The following is a 16,637-nucleotide window of genomic DNA, read 5'->3' on the forward strand; positions in this document are numbered from 1 at the left end:
AATCGTTTTATGATGTGGAAAAAATTTCTTTATAAATTCCCTTTGCATATCATTCCATGTGCCAATGGATCTAAGACGCAGTGAATGTAACCACGTCTTAGCCTTCTCCTTTAAGGAAAAAGGAAAGAGTCTTAGCCTGACTGTGTCCTCAGACACATTTTGAAAATATAAAGTGGCTATGATCTCATCAAACTCTTTCAAATGTAGATATGGTTCTTCAGATTCAAGCCCATGGAACTTAGGAAGGAGTTGGATAACCCCTGGCTTGATGTCCATATGTCCTATATTTTCAGGAAAAATCATACATGAGGGCGTACTCACCCCCGCTGGTTGTAAATAATCTCGTAAAGTACGAGGCGGGGGTACTTGATGCACGTCATTCTCATCTTGAATGTCCTCCACCTTGGGTTGAGATAGAAGAGGTTGGTTCTTAGCCATCACTTCAATTAACTCAGGGAATTTTGAGTGGTGTCTAGTCCTACGATAGATAGTCAACCCTTCAACCAATCCTCCTTCAGTCAAGAGACGTCGAGTGTTGTCACGGGCCCACTTGGGCATGAAACACTCGCAGCCTTCAATCAAATTCGAAGCCTAATCTTAAGAAAGGAAAAGCAAATCTAGAAAGAAAGAGAGGGTTGGAAAGAAGTTACCAAATTGGAGTCCCTAAGTTAAAAGCCTGCAAAAGAAAACGAAACAAGTTAGTTTCTAAAGAGAATGTCTAAAATTAGAAAATCCTTAAAAAGAAAGATAGAAGTAAACTAGTTTCTAAAAGAAGAAATTTCTAAAGGAAAGTGGAAATTTCTAAAATAAATTAGGAAAGTCCTAAACTAGAAAACAAGTTACTAAAAGAGATCTGAAAAATTGAAAGTCGAGAAAGAACTTACCGAATTAGAAATTTCTATCTTAAAGGCCTACAAAATAGGAAAGTTAGTTTCTAAACAAAAATTCTACAAGTAGAAAATTTCTAAAAATAAATTAGGAAACAAAGTTAGATTCTAAAAGAGTTATAATTAGAAAGTTACTAAAAACAAAAATAGAAAGTTAGTTTCTAAAAAGGAAAGTTCCAGAATTAGAAAGTTTCTAAAATAGAAAATCTAAACCTAAAATTAGAAAGTTTCTAAAAATAAAATAAAGGAAAGATAAGTTAGTTTCTAAAAACAAAAGAGGAAAGTTTCTAAAAATAAATTATTTCCTACAAATAGGAAAATACCTAGAATTAGAAAATTTCTAAAATTCATACCCTAATTCTAAAAATAAAAAAAGTAGAGAAATTAGAAAAGGATTACCAATTTGGACTTATGTCAGGATCCTACAAAACAGGAAACAAGTTAGTTCTAGAAATCAAATAGAAATAAAAATCTAAAACTAAAGTTAGTAAAATCCTAATCTCAAACTAATTCTAAAACTAATTAATTTCAAAGAATCGTAACCGTCAATCCCCGGCAACGGCGCCAAAAACTTGTTCACTCCCCAAGTATAGGGTTGTGATGTAGTAATAAACTCGGTGAGACCGAGGTCGAATCCCAAGGGACTGAAACTTGTACGTAATCTGAAACTAAGTAGAACTAGAACTAGACTAAGATGAAATCTAAATCGACTATAATTTGAGGAAATAACGGTGAAATAGGAAACTAAAATTATAGAATTCAGGGAAAGGAAACTAGGGATTCAGAGGATCCACTTGTAGATATCAGGGAAGTCTACGCTTGATTCATGAACTCAACTGGACTTCGAGTCCCATCTTCATCCAGTTGGAAGATATATCACTAAAATCGAATCTGAATTGTTGTTGATCTAGTTTTCAAAAGATAAGACGGATGTAAATTAGAATGGATTCCATCACAAAACTATGCCCATGAGACAAAGCAAACAACAGAATTAAACCAATCCACAGCCAATCTGAGTGAGGTGTGAATGTTAGGAAGAGTTCCGTCATCCAACCATGTCCAAGGGGCGATGGTGAACAACAGGGTTTCCTAGCTGCATAATCACAATAATGAAAAGGAAATACTCAAAGCCATCGCAGATCTATTGTAATTTCCGTCACAACAAACCATTAAAAACTAAAGGTATTCCTTAAAATCAAACCAAAATCAGTTTAGTCTAAATAAAAGGCACAAGCAAATAGTTCTCCCATCACGCTATAAGCTTCACCTCTTAGCCCTAGCTAAGAGGTTTAGCCGAGCATAGACATGGCAAGGCTAAACATCTTAAAAACAATTAAAATGAAGAAAAGCAGTGAAGAAAAGGAACCAACCGGCCGAACTTTCTCTCTCCTTCTTGCTCTTCTTTCTTCCACGCAGCTCCACGTCCCCCGATCCCTCCTTCTTCTTCTTCTCCCCTCTCTCTTTCATCTCTTTATACCACCACAGGGAAGCCAACTGAGGCTTGCGCACAAAGGGACGGTGAGAAGGTCGGTTGGACGTTCGCAGCAGGGCCTGCGAACGTCGCAGGCTGATAGTTGGTGGGGCCCATTATCGGGATTTCTAGAAGAATCCATTCTGTCCATTGGATGGTTCAAGAAAAACCAGTCAGAAATGACATGATATAGCTTGAATTCGGTGTGGCCTATAGAACGTTTATTTCACCGTCAGTCTTCTCTTTGAACGGTTTTAAAACTGCTCTTCATTGTCTTCTGCAATTTGGTCACCTAGGCTTGGATGAGAGGGCACATGGGCTCCTGATGGACAGTCCAGATTAGATGGATCATGGTCCATGGAGGCCCACAAGAAGGGACCACAGCCTATGTTGCGGAACAGAGTTGACGCACATCAACTCTGTTACTTATGTTGGCCCACTCATTGAATTCAAATGGAAAATCCACTCTGTCTATTCGTTGCAGCTCGAAAAACCAGGTGGGAATCACTGTTTTTAGATCAAATTCGGTGTGGTCCATGGATGCTTTCATTCAGTCGTCTGTCCTACGTTTGGGCGGTTAAAAATCAATATCCGCTGTACATTGAAATTTTGTCACCTAGGACTTGGTGAGCAGGCCTTTATGGATCCGATGAATGGTTTGGATTTTTCATATGGACAATGGGTGGGGCCCACAACATCAACCGATAATGACAGCGCAGCTTCGCTATAACGGCAGTTGCCATTTTTGAGAAAGAAGTCGGTCAAAACTGACTTTGACCGGGTTTCTCCATCCGGTGCACATTGAGTGCACATACACTCTCTACACATGTGATGCTCATGGGCCATCATCATGATGGTCATGAGAAATCCGTTCCATTCACATCTTTTCTCATATCATCTAATGGATAAAGCCTGAGTTTGAAGCATATTTGAAGATCAGGTGGGCCTCAGATCAGTAATTCATAGGCTGATCTGACCGTTGGACCACTTCCATAGGTATCCAACTACTGAAATTTGATGTGTACAGTTTACTTAAGGTCTTCAGGCCATATATGAAGTTTTGAGCTGAACGGATGGTGGAAACCCTGTGATCTTGTATTCTGTACCAATTTCAGGCCACTAGAGTTTCAGTTTCTCAAAATTCTCGGGTCTCTGGCATGTAAATTTGTCGATCTTGGTCCCTTGGGGTCCGTCCCTTGCCTTGGTGACTCATGGGCGTTAAATCTCTGCTTTTAACATCCTATTTCAATCCAAACTCGTAAATACACTCTGCATCACAAACACGATTAAATCGGGCTGTTAAACAATACCATATTCATAAATCCAGGCAATAACTGCGGTCTGATATTCAATATTGGACCCTCAACACGCAGTCCCCGACAAATTCAGGGAGAAGGCTCGGCACATAACCAAGATCGAGACGCCGTGGAGCTCCATACATGCTCTGAACGATTCCAAATGCTCGATCGGGTTGTCAGACCTAAAGTATGGGGCAATTTACTGCATTCAAAATTTCGGTAGGAGTTGAGCTCTCATAATGTTGTCAGTAAATAGCAACTCGGTCTCCTCTAGCATAACTTCGATGGAGGTCGGTATTTAAAGTGTTGGGGGGGGGGGGGGGGTTGTTGTTTTTTATGGCATGGCCCACCTAATAATGAAATGGGTCCTTCCATATTCACACTAGGGCAATCTTGTTAGATGGATTAGATGCCATCCACAAACCACCTAATATCGTGAAATTCTCATTTATGTGGTTAGTTAATGGGGGGTGCATGGCCCACCTAATAATGAAATGGGTCCTTCCATATTCACACTAGGGCGATCTTGTTAGATGGATTAAATGCCATTCAAAAACCACCCAATATCGTGAAATTCTCATTTATGTAGTTAATGAATTCTTAAAGATAATCCAATTACCTATATTATGTCATTAGCGAAACTTTCATGAGACTTGATCACCTATAGGGGTTGTACCATTATTTTTGGTACAGAGGCTTTTAAGTCACAAGAAGTAATAAGAGTGGAGATAACAAAATAATTATTTCAATGCATCTCATGGTTTTAAATAAAATAAAACTAAAAAAAAAAAAAATTAGAGAGAGAGAGAGAGCCTTGCATTGCAAATAGCGGTGCAGGCACATGTAAGTGATCAATTCTCAACTTTGATATATACATGAAAATAAATATTTCATGGTGTTTGATTCACTCCGCTACATAGATAAGAGACGAGAATTAGGTATAGGCTAAAAAATATTATTAGAGAATAAGCCAAGTTATTCTTTTCTTATTTTAATATATATTAAATTATAAATAATTTAAATTAGTAGATACTTTCACATAAAATAATTCTTACTGATCTAAGTTATTATAAACTAATGTTAAGTTCTTTGTCATAGAGCGCGAAAGTGATTCTAGGATGATGTTGAAGTGTGTAATGTATCAGGTGGTCTTACATATTATCATATATTTTTAATATTTTATTATTATAAATTGAAGAATGATGCAGATTTGGTGGACTAGGTAACCACGAGGTAGGTAGATCCGTTATTATGTACCATCATGATGTATGTGTTTTATATATACCTCGTTCATCCATTTTGCCAGCTTATTTTAGAGCGCGAGCCCAAAACTAAAGCAGATCATAGGAATTAGTGGTGATTTAATGCTCATTATTAAAAACTTCTTATGGCCTATCATAATATTTATTTGACATCTAACCTTTTGATAAGGTCACACGGACCTAGATGAAGGGACAATACAAATATCAGTTTGATCTGAAACTTGTATAGCCTTTAAGAAGTATTTAATGGCAGGTTTTTAATCACTATTATTCCTATTGATGGTGCACTTGAGATTTGGATCTGTTTCATTCTTGACCTTATACCCTATAATGAGCTCACAAAACAGATGACAGCAGGATATAAAATACATACATTATGATTTGCCTCACAGTAACGGATCCACCAAATCTGCTTGACAAGGAAACCCAATTCCATATTCAAATACACTTGACTTTAAGCATAAGGATATATTATATTAGGTTCATGTCTATTCGATCTTACATTATTTTGAGAGTTTGTTTAACTCATGTCATGACTTAGTCGAGCTAACGGAGACGATAATCATAACCATCCATATTCCGGATGATAGGTTATGTGGGCCACCGTAACAAACTTGCATTGAGTAGATGATTCTGAAAAGGAAATGAATCTAGGATATCAAAATGATTTAATTTTTTTAAATGACTCGAATCAAATTCCTAAGCATTGAAGGTGGATCATCTTTGAAGCATGGTTATTGGACCATAGCTCACTTAGAAGATGTACAGTATCAATCATTGTACCATCTTTTTTGTATGGGCCCTTGGGGCAACACATCCTGGCGATCCCATTGCACAATGTAGGCAAAACATGCAAAAAGAAGTCTTAGATCTAACATACTATGAATAAGATAACCACCGCGAATGTGAATTCAATAAAATAAAAGATAATACAAGCGTTTCCAAGATGTGTCGAGAAAATGTAGACAAATGCTTAAGAGAGGCGCAATATTTTAAAACCTGAATTTGACTTTGACCTGTTTTTGCAGGCCCTTCTATCCAGTCAAATCACCAACAATTTCAGCTTAAAAATGTATTAAAAATAAAATGATAAAAAATAGAATAAATTAATGAGCAATTTCCTAGTACTATTGTTGGTTAGATTTTATTTTATAGTACAAGTAGTGGGTCCAAGCCATTTATCTGTCATCCTTTTGTTGATCTTGCAGGGTAAAGTTGCATTCGTTTCAACCTATGCAATCCATCAGCTCCACATATCCATCTTCGTGTTGGCAGTTGTTCATGTGCTTTACTGTATTATCACCCTGTTTTTGGGTTGGGCCAAGGTAAACTGTCCAACATTTCTGTATTCTTTTTGTGGAAATTCTATTTTTAGAGTCAACCACAGAGAGATTTGAACTTTGTGGTTTTGCTTGAATTGCAGATGAGAAAATGGAAAGTGTGGGAACAAGAAACCAAGACAGTGGAATACCAGTTTTCGCATGGTCATTAAAGTTTTTTTTTTTTCCTTTAAATCATCATCAACAGATCATTTGAATGTGCTGTGCCCATATCATTGTTGAATGTGATGCACAACTAGTTCATTTGAATCTCGACTGAGTTAACTCAGTTGAACTTTGAGTCAGGTCGATCTTCACAAGGGCATTGACAGAATTAAATAGGCAAAGATGCTTATTTAAAACATAGGTTGTATTTTTTGTGTTTATTTAGCTTCCAATCTACTTTCATCTTTGAATGTAACTTTATATATCATTATATATTGTTTTAGAGAACATGTGGGGCCTACTTGGTGCATGTACAGAATCCAACCTGTCAAGCGCGATTGTCCCAAATGAAAGTGGGTTGCCCCAAAATTCAGATCAATCTAACCATTAAATTTTTCATCACCTAAATTTGGAGGTTTTTGGGTGGTTATTCAATTCATTATTTTATATGGTGTGGCCACCCGATGGTTGGATAAGCTCGATTTTCATAATATATACCCCATCATCATGGTGTGGTTCACTTGATGGTTAGGTTAGATGGCATGCATACAACATGCTGGGTCCCATATGGGCAGTTGAATAACCGTTACTCCTACTTGTAAGCCCTATCCTAACTAACTAGGGATGGTGACACTAATCATGATGGCTCTACCATTCCAGTATTCTACCTATCAAAACCATGACTTTTTTTATACTTAGTTAAATACTTTTTACATGCAGATGAATAACCTTATTCTCCATCGGTTGTAGAGGATCCAGTCTCTATTATTCAAACCTATAGGTGGACCCCATATGATTGGACATGGTCTTAATCTACCATATCTACTTGAGAATGGTGAAAGTGATATGAGGTGGTCATCAGGCAAAGTGGAGTAAGAATATACCATGGCATATATAGATTAGGCAATCCATTCATCAAGCGGACCACGCTTGTATGAGAAAAATGGACAATTAATAAGACACCATGACAATTGTGACCGTAAATAACATGTGTGACACGTATGCAATGATTCATCTTTTTAATATCTCTTGATATATGTATATGTATGTGTGTGTGTGTCTATATATATATATATATAGAGAGAGAGAGAGAGAGAGAGAGAGAGATTTTCTTTCCATGAATGGTGGGAGACATGACACATGCAAAATTCATGTGGTTGACAGATCCAGAGAGGTTTCGATTCGCAAGAGAGACGTCCTTCGGACGACAACACTTGAACTTTTGGAGCAGATCACCCGTTCTCATCTGGACTGTAAGAAACCAAAATATCATTCACTTATATATATATATATATATATATATATATATATATATATATATATATATATTTATTTATTTTTAATATTCCCTCATGTCCATTTCATCGTTCTAAAACACCAGACTCAGTTTGACTTGTTTGGTCCTGAGTCAAGTTGTGACTTGGCCAAGTCACCCACTTCATGGTTTTACGATGTAGTGACTCAGTCCGACTTGTTTGGAGCTGAGTCAAGTTGTGACTGAACCAAGTCACCAACTTCATGGTTTTAAGACAAGGCGGCTTAGTCTGACTCATCTGGTCATGAGTCAAGTTGTGACTCAGCCAAATCACCCACTTCATGGTTTTAAGACACGGTCGCTTAGTCTGACTCATCTAGTCATGAGTCGAGTTTGGACCTGGCCAAGTCACCTACTTCATGGTTTTAAGACATTGAGACTCAGTCTAACTCGTCTGGTCCTGAGTTAACTCAGCTAAGTCACCCACTTCATGTTTTTGAGACATGAGACTTGGTCTGCCTCTTCGATCCCGTGTCAAGTTGTGACTCGTTCAATTCAACTCAGAGACTGACCCTAGTTTTAAATACTAAAATGTAAAAATACAAATGAGGATGGCCTCTAGCACAAGGGTCAAGTTGATTGGTACCGGCTTATCAACAGGGAAACCAAGTTAGGACACATCTTTTCAACGAGAAATGCTCCTGCACCTTTGGAGCACTATAGCTACAGTACTCCTATTTGTATTGGGACACTTAAGATAATCCAATCGACTGATCTAGACTGTCCGTTGGGTCAGTCCAACATATAGAGGAATGCTCACATGTGTACCTTCTTATGTAAGCACCCACGGAATCTGAACAGTCCACGTGATGTAGCACTCCTTGAAACCTCATCAGCCCAACTTTCAGCCTAATCAGCCTAATACAAAACCCTAATGGGCCATGGAAAAAGGAAACAATTTCCTCCCTTAATTTGCGTTTCTCTTTGATATGACCTACTAGAATATTGGATCAGGTTGAAAATTGGCCTATAAAGTTTCAAGGGATGCCGCATCATGTGGACCATTTGGAATCCGTGCCCATGACAAGTGTGCAAACTGTTCATGGCCCATGTAAGAAGGTGCGCAGGTGAGGATATATATGTGTGTGTGCATGCGATGGGCGGTCGAGATGGTTCACACAAAAATATGTCTGAAACAACCAGGAGCATCATAACTTATTGTTCCTTAATAGCACTGGAGCATTTCTCATTTTCAATTGTCTTAATCGGACTACCATGCAGCATACTACCAATTAAGAACGTGATTGTGATTTTTAAAGAAACCCGGTGGTCCATTTATTTCAATCCACCCAAGTCAACCAGAATAAGATAGCACATAGTGTTTAATTTTTATATTGATGTATCAAAAGTCCGGCTGATTCCCTCGTTGATTCCCTTATGTGGGCCACCAATAGCTTTTTCTTTTTCTTTTCTTTAAAATTAGGTATTTTACCAAATAATTAATGCCTCCAATCACCAGTATTCCCTAGCAATGCTTTATGAAAGTTGTGAGGCCCACGTGGTATGTCTCTTACATGTGTGGGTCCAATCGTAGGGTGGACCAATTCATAAATTTAAAAAAAAAATTAAAAAATTAAAAAAATGTAGGCTTAGATATTTTGCTCGTGCCATCATCATGATGTTTATCACGTGAGTCCCCTACGTGTATTGAGTTTTATTAGGGAAATAGTACTACGAGGTCAACCTCATGAGAACTTACCATGAGATCAAGCTATGTGGGCCCCACTGTGATGTGTGTCTAAATCTACCCCATTAGTCAGATGCTCCATTCCATGGTGGGACACGGGCTTAAAAATCAAGTTAATCCATGACTTTTGTGGGCCACACCACATACAACAGTTGAGAGGGGTTATCCTCCCATTAAAACATTCATAATCAGTTATTGGGTCCATCTAAATGTGGTTCACAAATGCAGCCCATCCATTGTGTGTGTCCCACTTGTATTAGAGGTCATACCAAGTTTCAGCCACATAAAAAAACTCATATGGCTCCACCAAGTGCTTTTATATGTTTTAGGCATGTCTTCTCATGGTTTTACATTGTATGGCCCACCTAAGTTCCATATATGGATATTTTTGGCATATCCCATAACCTAAATGATACCCATAAAATTCATAGTTTTGATGTTCGACATGCATCACGGTGGGGTCCACACAACTCGACATCACGGGGAGTTCTCAGTTCCCATGAGGTCGACCTGGTATTACCATTTCCCCCTTTATAATTCCATTTCTCGAAAAGCACCTCCCTGTAATTTTTAATTATAAAGGCATTATTTGTAAAATATAAATTTCTTAGGAATTTTGAAAATCCTTTAAATTTTTATAAAATCATTTGAAATGACAAGATAAGGGCGTGGAATCCAATAAACATGAGATTAGGTCTCACACTAGCTAGATTGTCAAATTAATTTTCCTTTTTTGTGGACAAAAACTCAATGAACGGCTTAGATGGATTTTTGCATGTGACCACACCACTCGGATATCCCACGTACTTGCCAGCTCAGCTTGCTTGCAGTGTGTGGGGGGTAGAAACTTACATATGGAGGTTGAGTACATCTCCTTTAACTAAGCTTTCTTTTTCTGCCAGCTGTTCTGGCTCCCCCCACCATAAACTGTGGATAGGCTAAAATAAATGAAGCTGGTCCACTGGCCAGGTAAGCCACATGGGAGATGGTTCAAAGAAATTGATCAGCGAGCGAAATTCAATATAAATTTGTGGGCCCGGCAGTTAAGTGGACACACCCCAATTTTGGCGGGAGATGTTCAGGTGAGAGGGATCCGGAGGTGGGTGGGACCCCTGACTGTGGGCCCACTGTGGTGTATGTGACTACATCCATGCCGTCCATCTATATTGAAACCTCATTTTACAATATGATCCAAAAAATGAAGCAGTTCCAAATCCCATATGAGCCATGGTACAGGAAACAGTAGTGATTGACCATTAAAAACTTCTTGTGGGCTACAAAAGTTTTGGGTCAAGATGATATTTGTGCGGTCTATTTATCAACAAGTTGGATGGCAAATAAACATTTCTGTGGAATCCATGAAGTTTTTATTAGCGGGGATTCAATCACAACAATTTCCTATGGTCCAGTACTCCTAGAATTTGAGTCATCTTCATTTTTGGTATCATGTCCTAAAACGAGCTTTTAAATTGGTTGGACAGCGTGGATTTAATACACATACATCACTGTGAGTCCCACAATCAGGGGTCCCACCCACATGTCCATATGGGTCTCACCTACTCCATTCCCATTTTTGTCCTTGAGCATCTATAAAGTGGGAAGCGCTACCAATCAATCTTGATATTTTTAATATTTTTTAACTTCCTTAACGTAGCGAATATTTCAACTTTAAAAAAATAATAATAATTCAATACAAGCTTTATTATAAAGTTATAATAAAAGTTGTATATTAATTATTAAACTAATGCAAATCCTCATCTTTTATTCGAGCTTATGATATACGATGAGAGCAAAAAACACTCCCGAGTTCACCGGCTGCCATACAACCTAAACCTCGAACTACAATTAGATCCGATTGATTTGGTCATTTAAATTTCATAGATCCAGCCGATTTAGTATGCCCAAATCTGGAACAAGTCTCGATTATATTTCATTACAAAGGTTGTGATTAAAATCAACAAGTTGCACAATAAACACATGATGTACCGAAAGTCATGTCACCCATGCGTGGAATTTTGACTATTAAGTTTTTTTTTTTCTTTTTTTTTACTTTCTATTTCTCTCATATAAGTTTGACCTAATTAATTAATTAATTAATATTATTTTATTTATAATGGTATTTATTTTATGCCTTATTCAATGAATACCTAATATATGATATCTTTTCCCAACCTTCTAACACAAAGGGGCTCTCTCTAAGTTAGGCCTTTCTTTCAAATCCCATAGGTCCTTGGACTAGAAGATCCTTTTCTTTAGCTGAATGTGGACTATTATTCTATTTCTCTTCTTAAGCATCTATCTTAATCCACAAAATCAAGTGTCAAGATTGTCTTATTGATTATTATTTTATTTTATTTTTGGGCTGAGGAAGGTGAAAAATCACCGGTCCACATTTGTCCAAATGGAAAATCCGAACGTACAAGTATGGGATGGGGTTTGGGTGCGGCTACACATATATCATACCTAGAGCCGATCCATTGACACCCGTAGAATAATAAAATATGGCCATTTGGGTTTTGTTTTTTTTTCGAAAAAAAAAATTTCTTGAATAGAATTTCTAATTCGGTTTCATATTTACAGGTTTGTTTCTTCAGACAATTCGTGAGGTCTGTTCCAAAAGTGGACTACTTAACCCTGAGACATGGCTTTATAATGGAAATTTAAGATTTTTATATGGCCCATCTGATAAAAAGGCCCACATAACCTTTTGCTTATTATAATATCCATCCAATTTTCAGGCCCACTTGGCTCCGCAGAGCTCGACTAAATTCGATTTTCAGAAATACATCAAAAGATCACTTGAAGAAGATTTCAAAGTCATCGTTGGGATTAGGTGAGCATATCTTACTAATATAATCTCTCTCTCTACAATCAAGGGTGGGCCTCATTTGGGTCTTGGTTGTAACGTTGCCTGCTTGACGGTGGGTCACGCCATGGCCTACGTTTTGCAGAATTTTTTTAAGGCCCAGTCCAATCAAGGAATTAACTCATATCGCGTTATAATTAGTGGGTTTCGGTCTGAAATTAAAAGCGGCCAGAGCCTATTTCATGGCCTGATTTATACAGTGGACCATTCAAAACCCGTTCCCGGCTGTTTTGGACTGACCATTGGGTCTAGGAACACTTCATGGGCCACCATGCAAATATCACATTAACCTGAATGTGAAAGCTTGCATTCTTATTTCTAACCATCTATTTGCAATTCATTGATAGAATTATAAATAACCCACGAAGAGGCCCACCAAATGGATAGTTGAAATACTTGATAAGACTTATCTTTCTGTAGATGATCTTGACCGTCCATTGATTTGTTAAAATAGTCAATAAGATGTTTGCCATGTTTGCATACCTATATTATGGTTCTTCGCTGTGCTCTTCCTGATGAGCAACGCACACGGTGAGTAATCTCAACCATTATTTAGCTGGTCCTTACATTTCTCTTTTAAAACCAGTGGGGCAGTCAATGGGCTGGGCCTTAGTTCATCTTGCCCATAGTTCAAACGGTTCATGATGGCCGGCCGGGCGGACCGATTCATTTTTTTTTGTGGGCCCAATTACAGCCACATGTGTACAAGAAATGGCCCATGCTACACACTCAATGTACACATGTAGGCCCAACGGCGGCAACCCGCATGGGTAGGAAGCAGTGACCGGCAGGCCATTCTGATCAATGGCATGGCACATGCAGGCACTTGCATTTGGTTTTTGATTTTGATCATTGATCATTTGGATTGACAATTTGATATTATGGGCCACAGATCATTCTACTGGTGGGGACAAAGCTTCAGGTGATAATCACAAGGATGGGGCTGCAGATTCAAGACCGTGGTGATGTCGTTAAGGGCATCCCCGTCGTCCAACCCGCCGACAAACACTTCTGGTTCCATAGGCCTCGCCTCGTACTCTTCCTCATCAATTTTGTTCTTTTTCAGGTGCCCACTCCACTAATGTCCACTAATGACATGTTTGGATGCACTATTGAATTGCGATAACTATTTTGATGAGCTAAAATAACCACATTGTATTAATATTCAATCGCGATCAGGCTACATTGAAGTTAGCCCGGAAAGAAGCGGTTTGATTACTTATAAAAATGCTTCTAAGTGGGCCTTGTTTTCCAAACATTGGGTGTGGTCCACTCATCAAGTGCCCCAAGTGGGAAGAAAATGGATGAATAAAAGGATGGGCCCACAATCCACATTGAGTGTAAACATATGGCCCACTGAATTTCGTTTATATTTTTAACACTGTATGATTTGAATGTTGCAGAATGCATTTCAACTCGCCTTCTTCGTGTGGACTTGGGTAAGAATCTCGCCTCTTCTTAATTCAAACAAGATGCTTTGGAATTTCTTTCTATTTTTTTATTATTTTTTTCCTTCTTATTTTTTCTAACATGTTTGGATTGCTCATTTGCAGTATACATTCGGACTCCGATCTTGCTTCCATGAGCATTTGGAAGACGTGATTATCAGAATATCAATGGGGTGAGTTGAATAACTAGATAGTGTAGTGATATCATCATGCTTAAAAGACTCGGTGACTCGGACTGACTCATCTGGTCTTGAGTCTAACTCGTTACTCCGCCGAGGCCGAATAGGCTTGAGTTGCCGGAGTTGGGGGCAACTTGTCTGGTCTTGAGTCAACTTGTGACTTGGCCGAGGCCAAATAAGCCCGAGTTGCCGGAGTTGGGGGTGACTCGTGTTGATCTGGATTAGGTTGGAATGGGTCTGAGTCAACTCAGACGAGTCGAATGGGACTCAAAATCATCCCATCATCTTGTAATGTCTGGGATCTACTCTAAACTATCAGCATGTGTTGCCCAATGTGGCCTACATGCAGTGGTTGTTGGATGATCAGAACCGTTCATCCATTGGGTCTATTTTAGATGGGTTATGATGCAATGATCATTAGCTGAAATGATGATATTGACCACTGATTTGATTTATTGAGTTGAATGTGACCCATTGAAAATTTTTCTTTGCAATGACATCAACGGTAAGAATTAGAGTGGCCTATCTCGAGTACACTTGAAAGATGGACGGTACACACGGCATGTGTGTGATGATCTGAACTGTTCATTAGTCATATCTCTCCATAGGACTACTGACCAAAATCGCAGCAATCAGATTATCCTAACCATGTATAAAATGGTGCGTAAATGTTCACCAGATTTCAATGATTGTTGTACACAACTTTTTAAATGGTCAGGATTGTCTAATTGTTCTGATTTTTGGCGCATGAACCATTCATGGTTGTCCCTGATGAATGAATGGTCTGGATCATCTTGTACATGTGTGTTTCTTTATGAATTAGTTATTCATTATACACATATTCACACCCCACGACACACATAATATATAATTATCACATAAAACCCATAGTACGGTAAGCCGCACGAAGTGTTACCCCACTACTTGTGATTGGATACAAAAGCCAAACTGATCCACTCACCAGATGCAAGCCAACTAACCACTTGCTCTAAAAGCTCAAATTGATAGATCATGATGAATTAATCCCTTTATCTCATGGTCCGGGCCTCACATGGGTTAGGACCTCTGTCTAATCCCTAATGAGCCCTACTTCACACGAGCCACTCACTTCACACGAGTGAGACTCGCCTCACACGGCCGCCCACTCCTGAGTGTACCCCTACATCCCACAGGCAATCTACTCAAACCCGGTGTAAAAATGCCCTGCATTAGGCACATACATTGGGTGAGATGTCAATTTCAATGGTGTGGCCAAGCCGATGAGTGGACAACCAACCATTTTTCCAACTAAGCCAAGATCTTTCTAGTGGGCCATTATAGTCTTTAGAAAGAAAAAAAATGTCATCTTGTTCTAACAACCAACATGCGTTTTGTTGCACCAGGGTCCTCATACAAATATCGTGCAGCTATGTGACACTCCCTCTCCATGCATTGGTAACACAGGTATTTACATTTTCCATCACTTGCATTATATCCATCCATCATCAGAAATTCCATTGCAATTTCTGGTGGGCCATCATAATCTAGCATGATAATATATATCCACAGATGGGTTCAAACATGAAGCCCACCATATTCAATGAAACAGTAGCTACAGCTCTAAGGAAATGGCACCACACTGCTAGAAAGCACGTAAAGGCAAACCGCAACCAGTCTGGGACCATTACACCAACGTCTCCGAGAACACCAAGGACCCCCACCCACGGCTTCTCGCCCATCCATCTCTTACGCCATCACCAGAGCGAGGTCGACAGCCGATTCTATCACTCCGATAACGAATGTTCAGATGCCGAAGGATCACCCTCCCCATCGGACCACATGTTCGAGGGCTCATCTTACCATCAATATGGACAATGGAGCCGGGCCGAACTGGAGAGAGAAATGGAAGACTTTCCTACACAGCCAACGGTGACGGGTCAACATGAAATCAATGTAAATTCTGCTGATTTCTCCTTTGCCAAGTGACGACGACGATGATTTTTATGGAGCTTGGACTACAGCTTTCTTTCTATGGAAATTCACACCATCGTCGCCACCTTTCGTTGATTCCATGCAACAGCAATTGCATCAATGGCCACAGCATGGATGTGGAATGGGCCCATGCAATGGTGCAACACATTGGATGACATTTTATGTAATATAATATGATTGTGATGCACTGAGCAATCGTTTATATTGTATGAAAGATGGAATGATATTTTTAAGATGTTTTATACATTGTCTGGACAACATGGGTCAAGCTGTGAGTTTCTAGGTATTTGAATTAGGAGTGGCAATGGGCTGGGTTAGGGTTGGGTCCTTGCGCTGGCCCTAGGTCGTGAATTGCCAACTTGTTCCAGTCGACTCAGACCAGCTGGTCAAGCCCAATCAGATTCAATACCGCAGTCATCACTCAAAATATGCATGACTTGCCGTGACTCGGGCAAGTTGTGACTCGACTTGAGATTGAATGAGTTAGTTCAAGTCACCGAGTCAAAAAACAATGCCCTATAGGACTAGGCCTGAATGAGTAGGAATGGCTCTACTGATCTCCTCAGGTATAGAGAAGATTTAAATGATCAATGGTTGAAAATAGTCCAGTCGCTATAAGGAATATGGAATTTACGTGCATGTTTACTAGCGGCCAACATAAACGGCTAGTTTATATATGAGTTGCCGGCGGTTTCAAGTGGCCATTGGTAAAAGTATCTACTGGCGGTCACAAAGTCAGCGGTCATCAAAATCCCCAGATAAACGGTCC

At 39.1% G+C, this 16,637-nt stretch overlaps 1 protein-coding gene across 1 annotated transcript; it reads left to right on the forward strand.

Moving 5' to 3' along the window:
* The first annotated feature begins 6,012 nt into the window (after positions 1-6,012).
* LOC131224241 (MLO-like protein 6) lies at positions 6,013-16,101 on the forward strand. Its single transcript, XM_058219777.1, has 10 exons — positions 6,013-6,243; positions 6,342-6,402; positions 7,567-7,655; positions 11,985-12,048; positions 12,791-12,801; positions 13,163-13,336; positions 13,674-13,709; positions 13,824-13,891; positions 15,280-15,340; positions 15,446-16,101. The coding sequence occupies exons 1-10, from the start codon at positions 6,028-6,030 to the stop codon at positions 15,860-15,862; spliced, it is 1,197 nt and encodes a 398-aa protein (XP_058075760.1). The 5' UTR covers positions 6,013-6,027; the 3' UTR covers positions 15,863-16,101.
* The last annotated feature ends 536 nt before the right edge of the window (positions 16,102-16,637 follow it).

Source organism: Magnolia sinica, chromosome 13 (genome assembly GCF_029962835.1).
Source record: "Magnolia sinica isolate HGM2019 chromosome 13, MsV1, whole genome shotgun sequence".
Taxonomy (NCBI): Eukaryota; Viridiplantae; Streptophyta; class Magnoliopsida; order Magnoliales; family Magnoliaceae; genus Magnolia; species Magnolia sinica.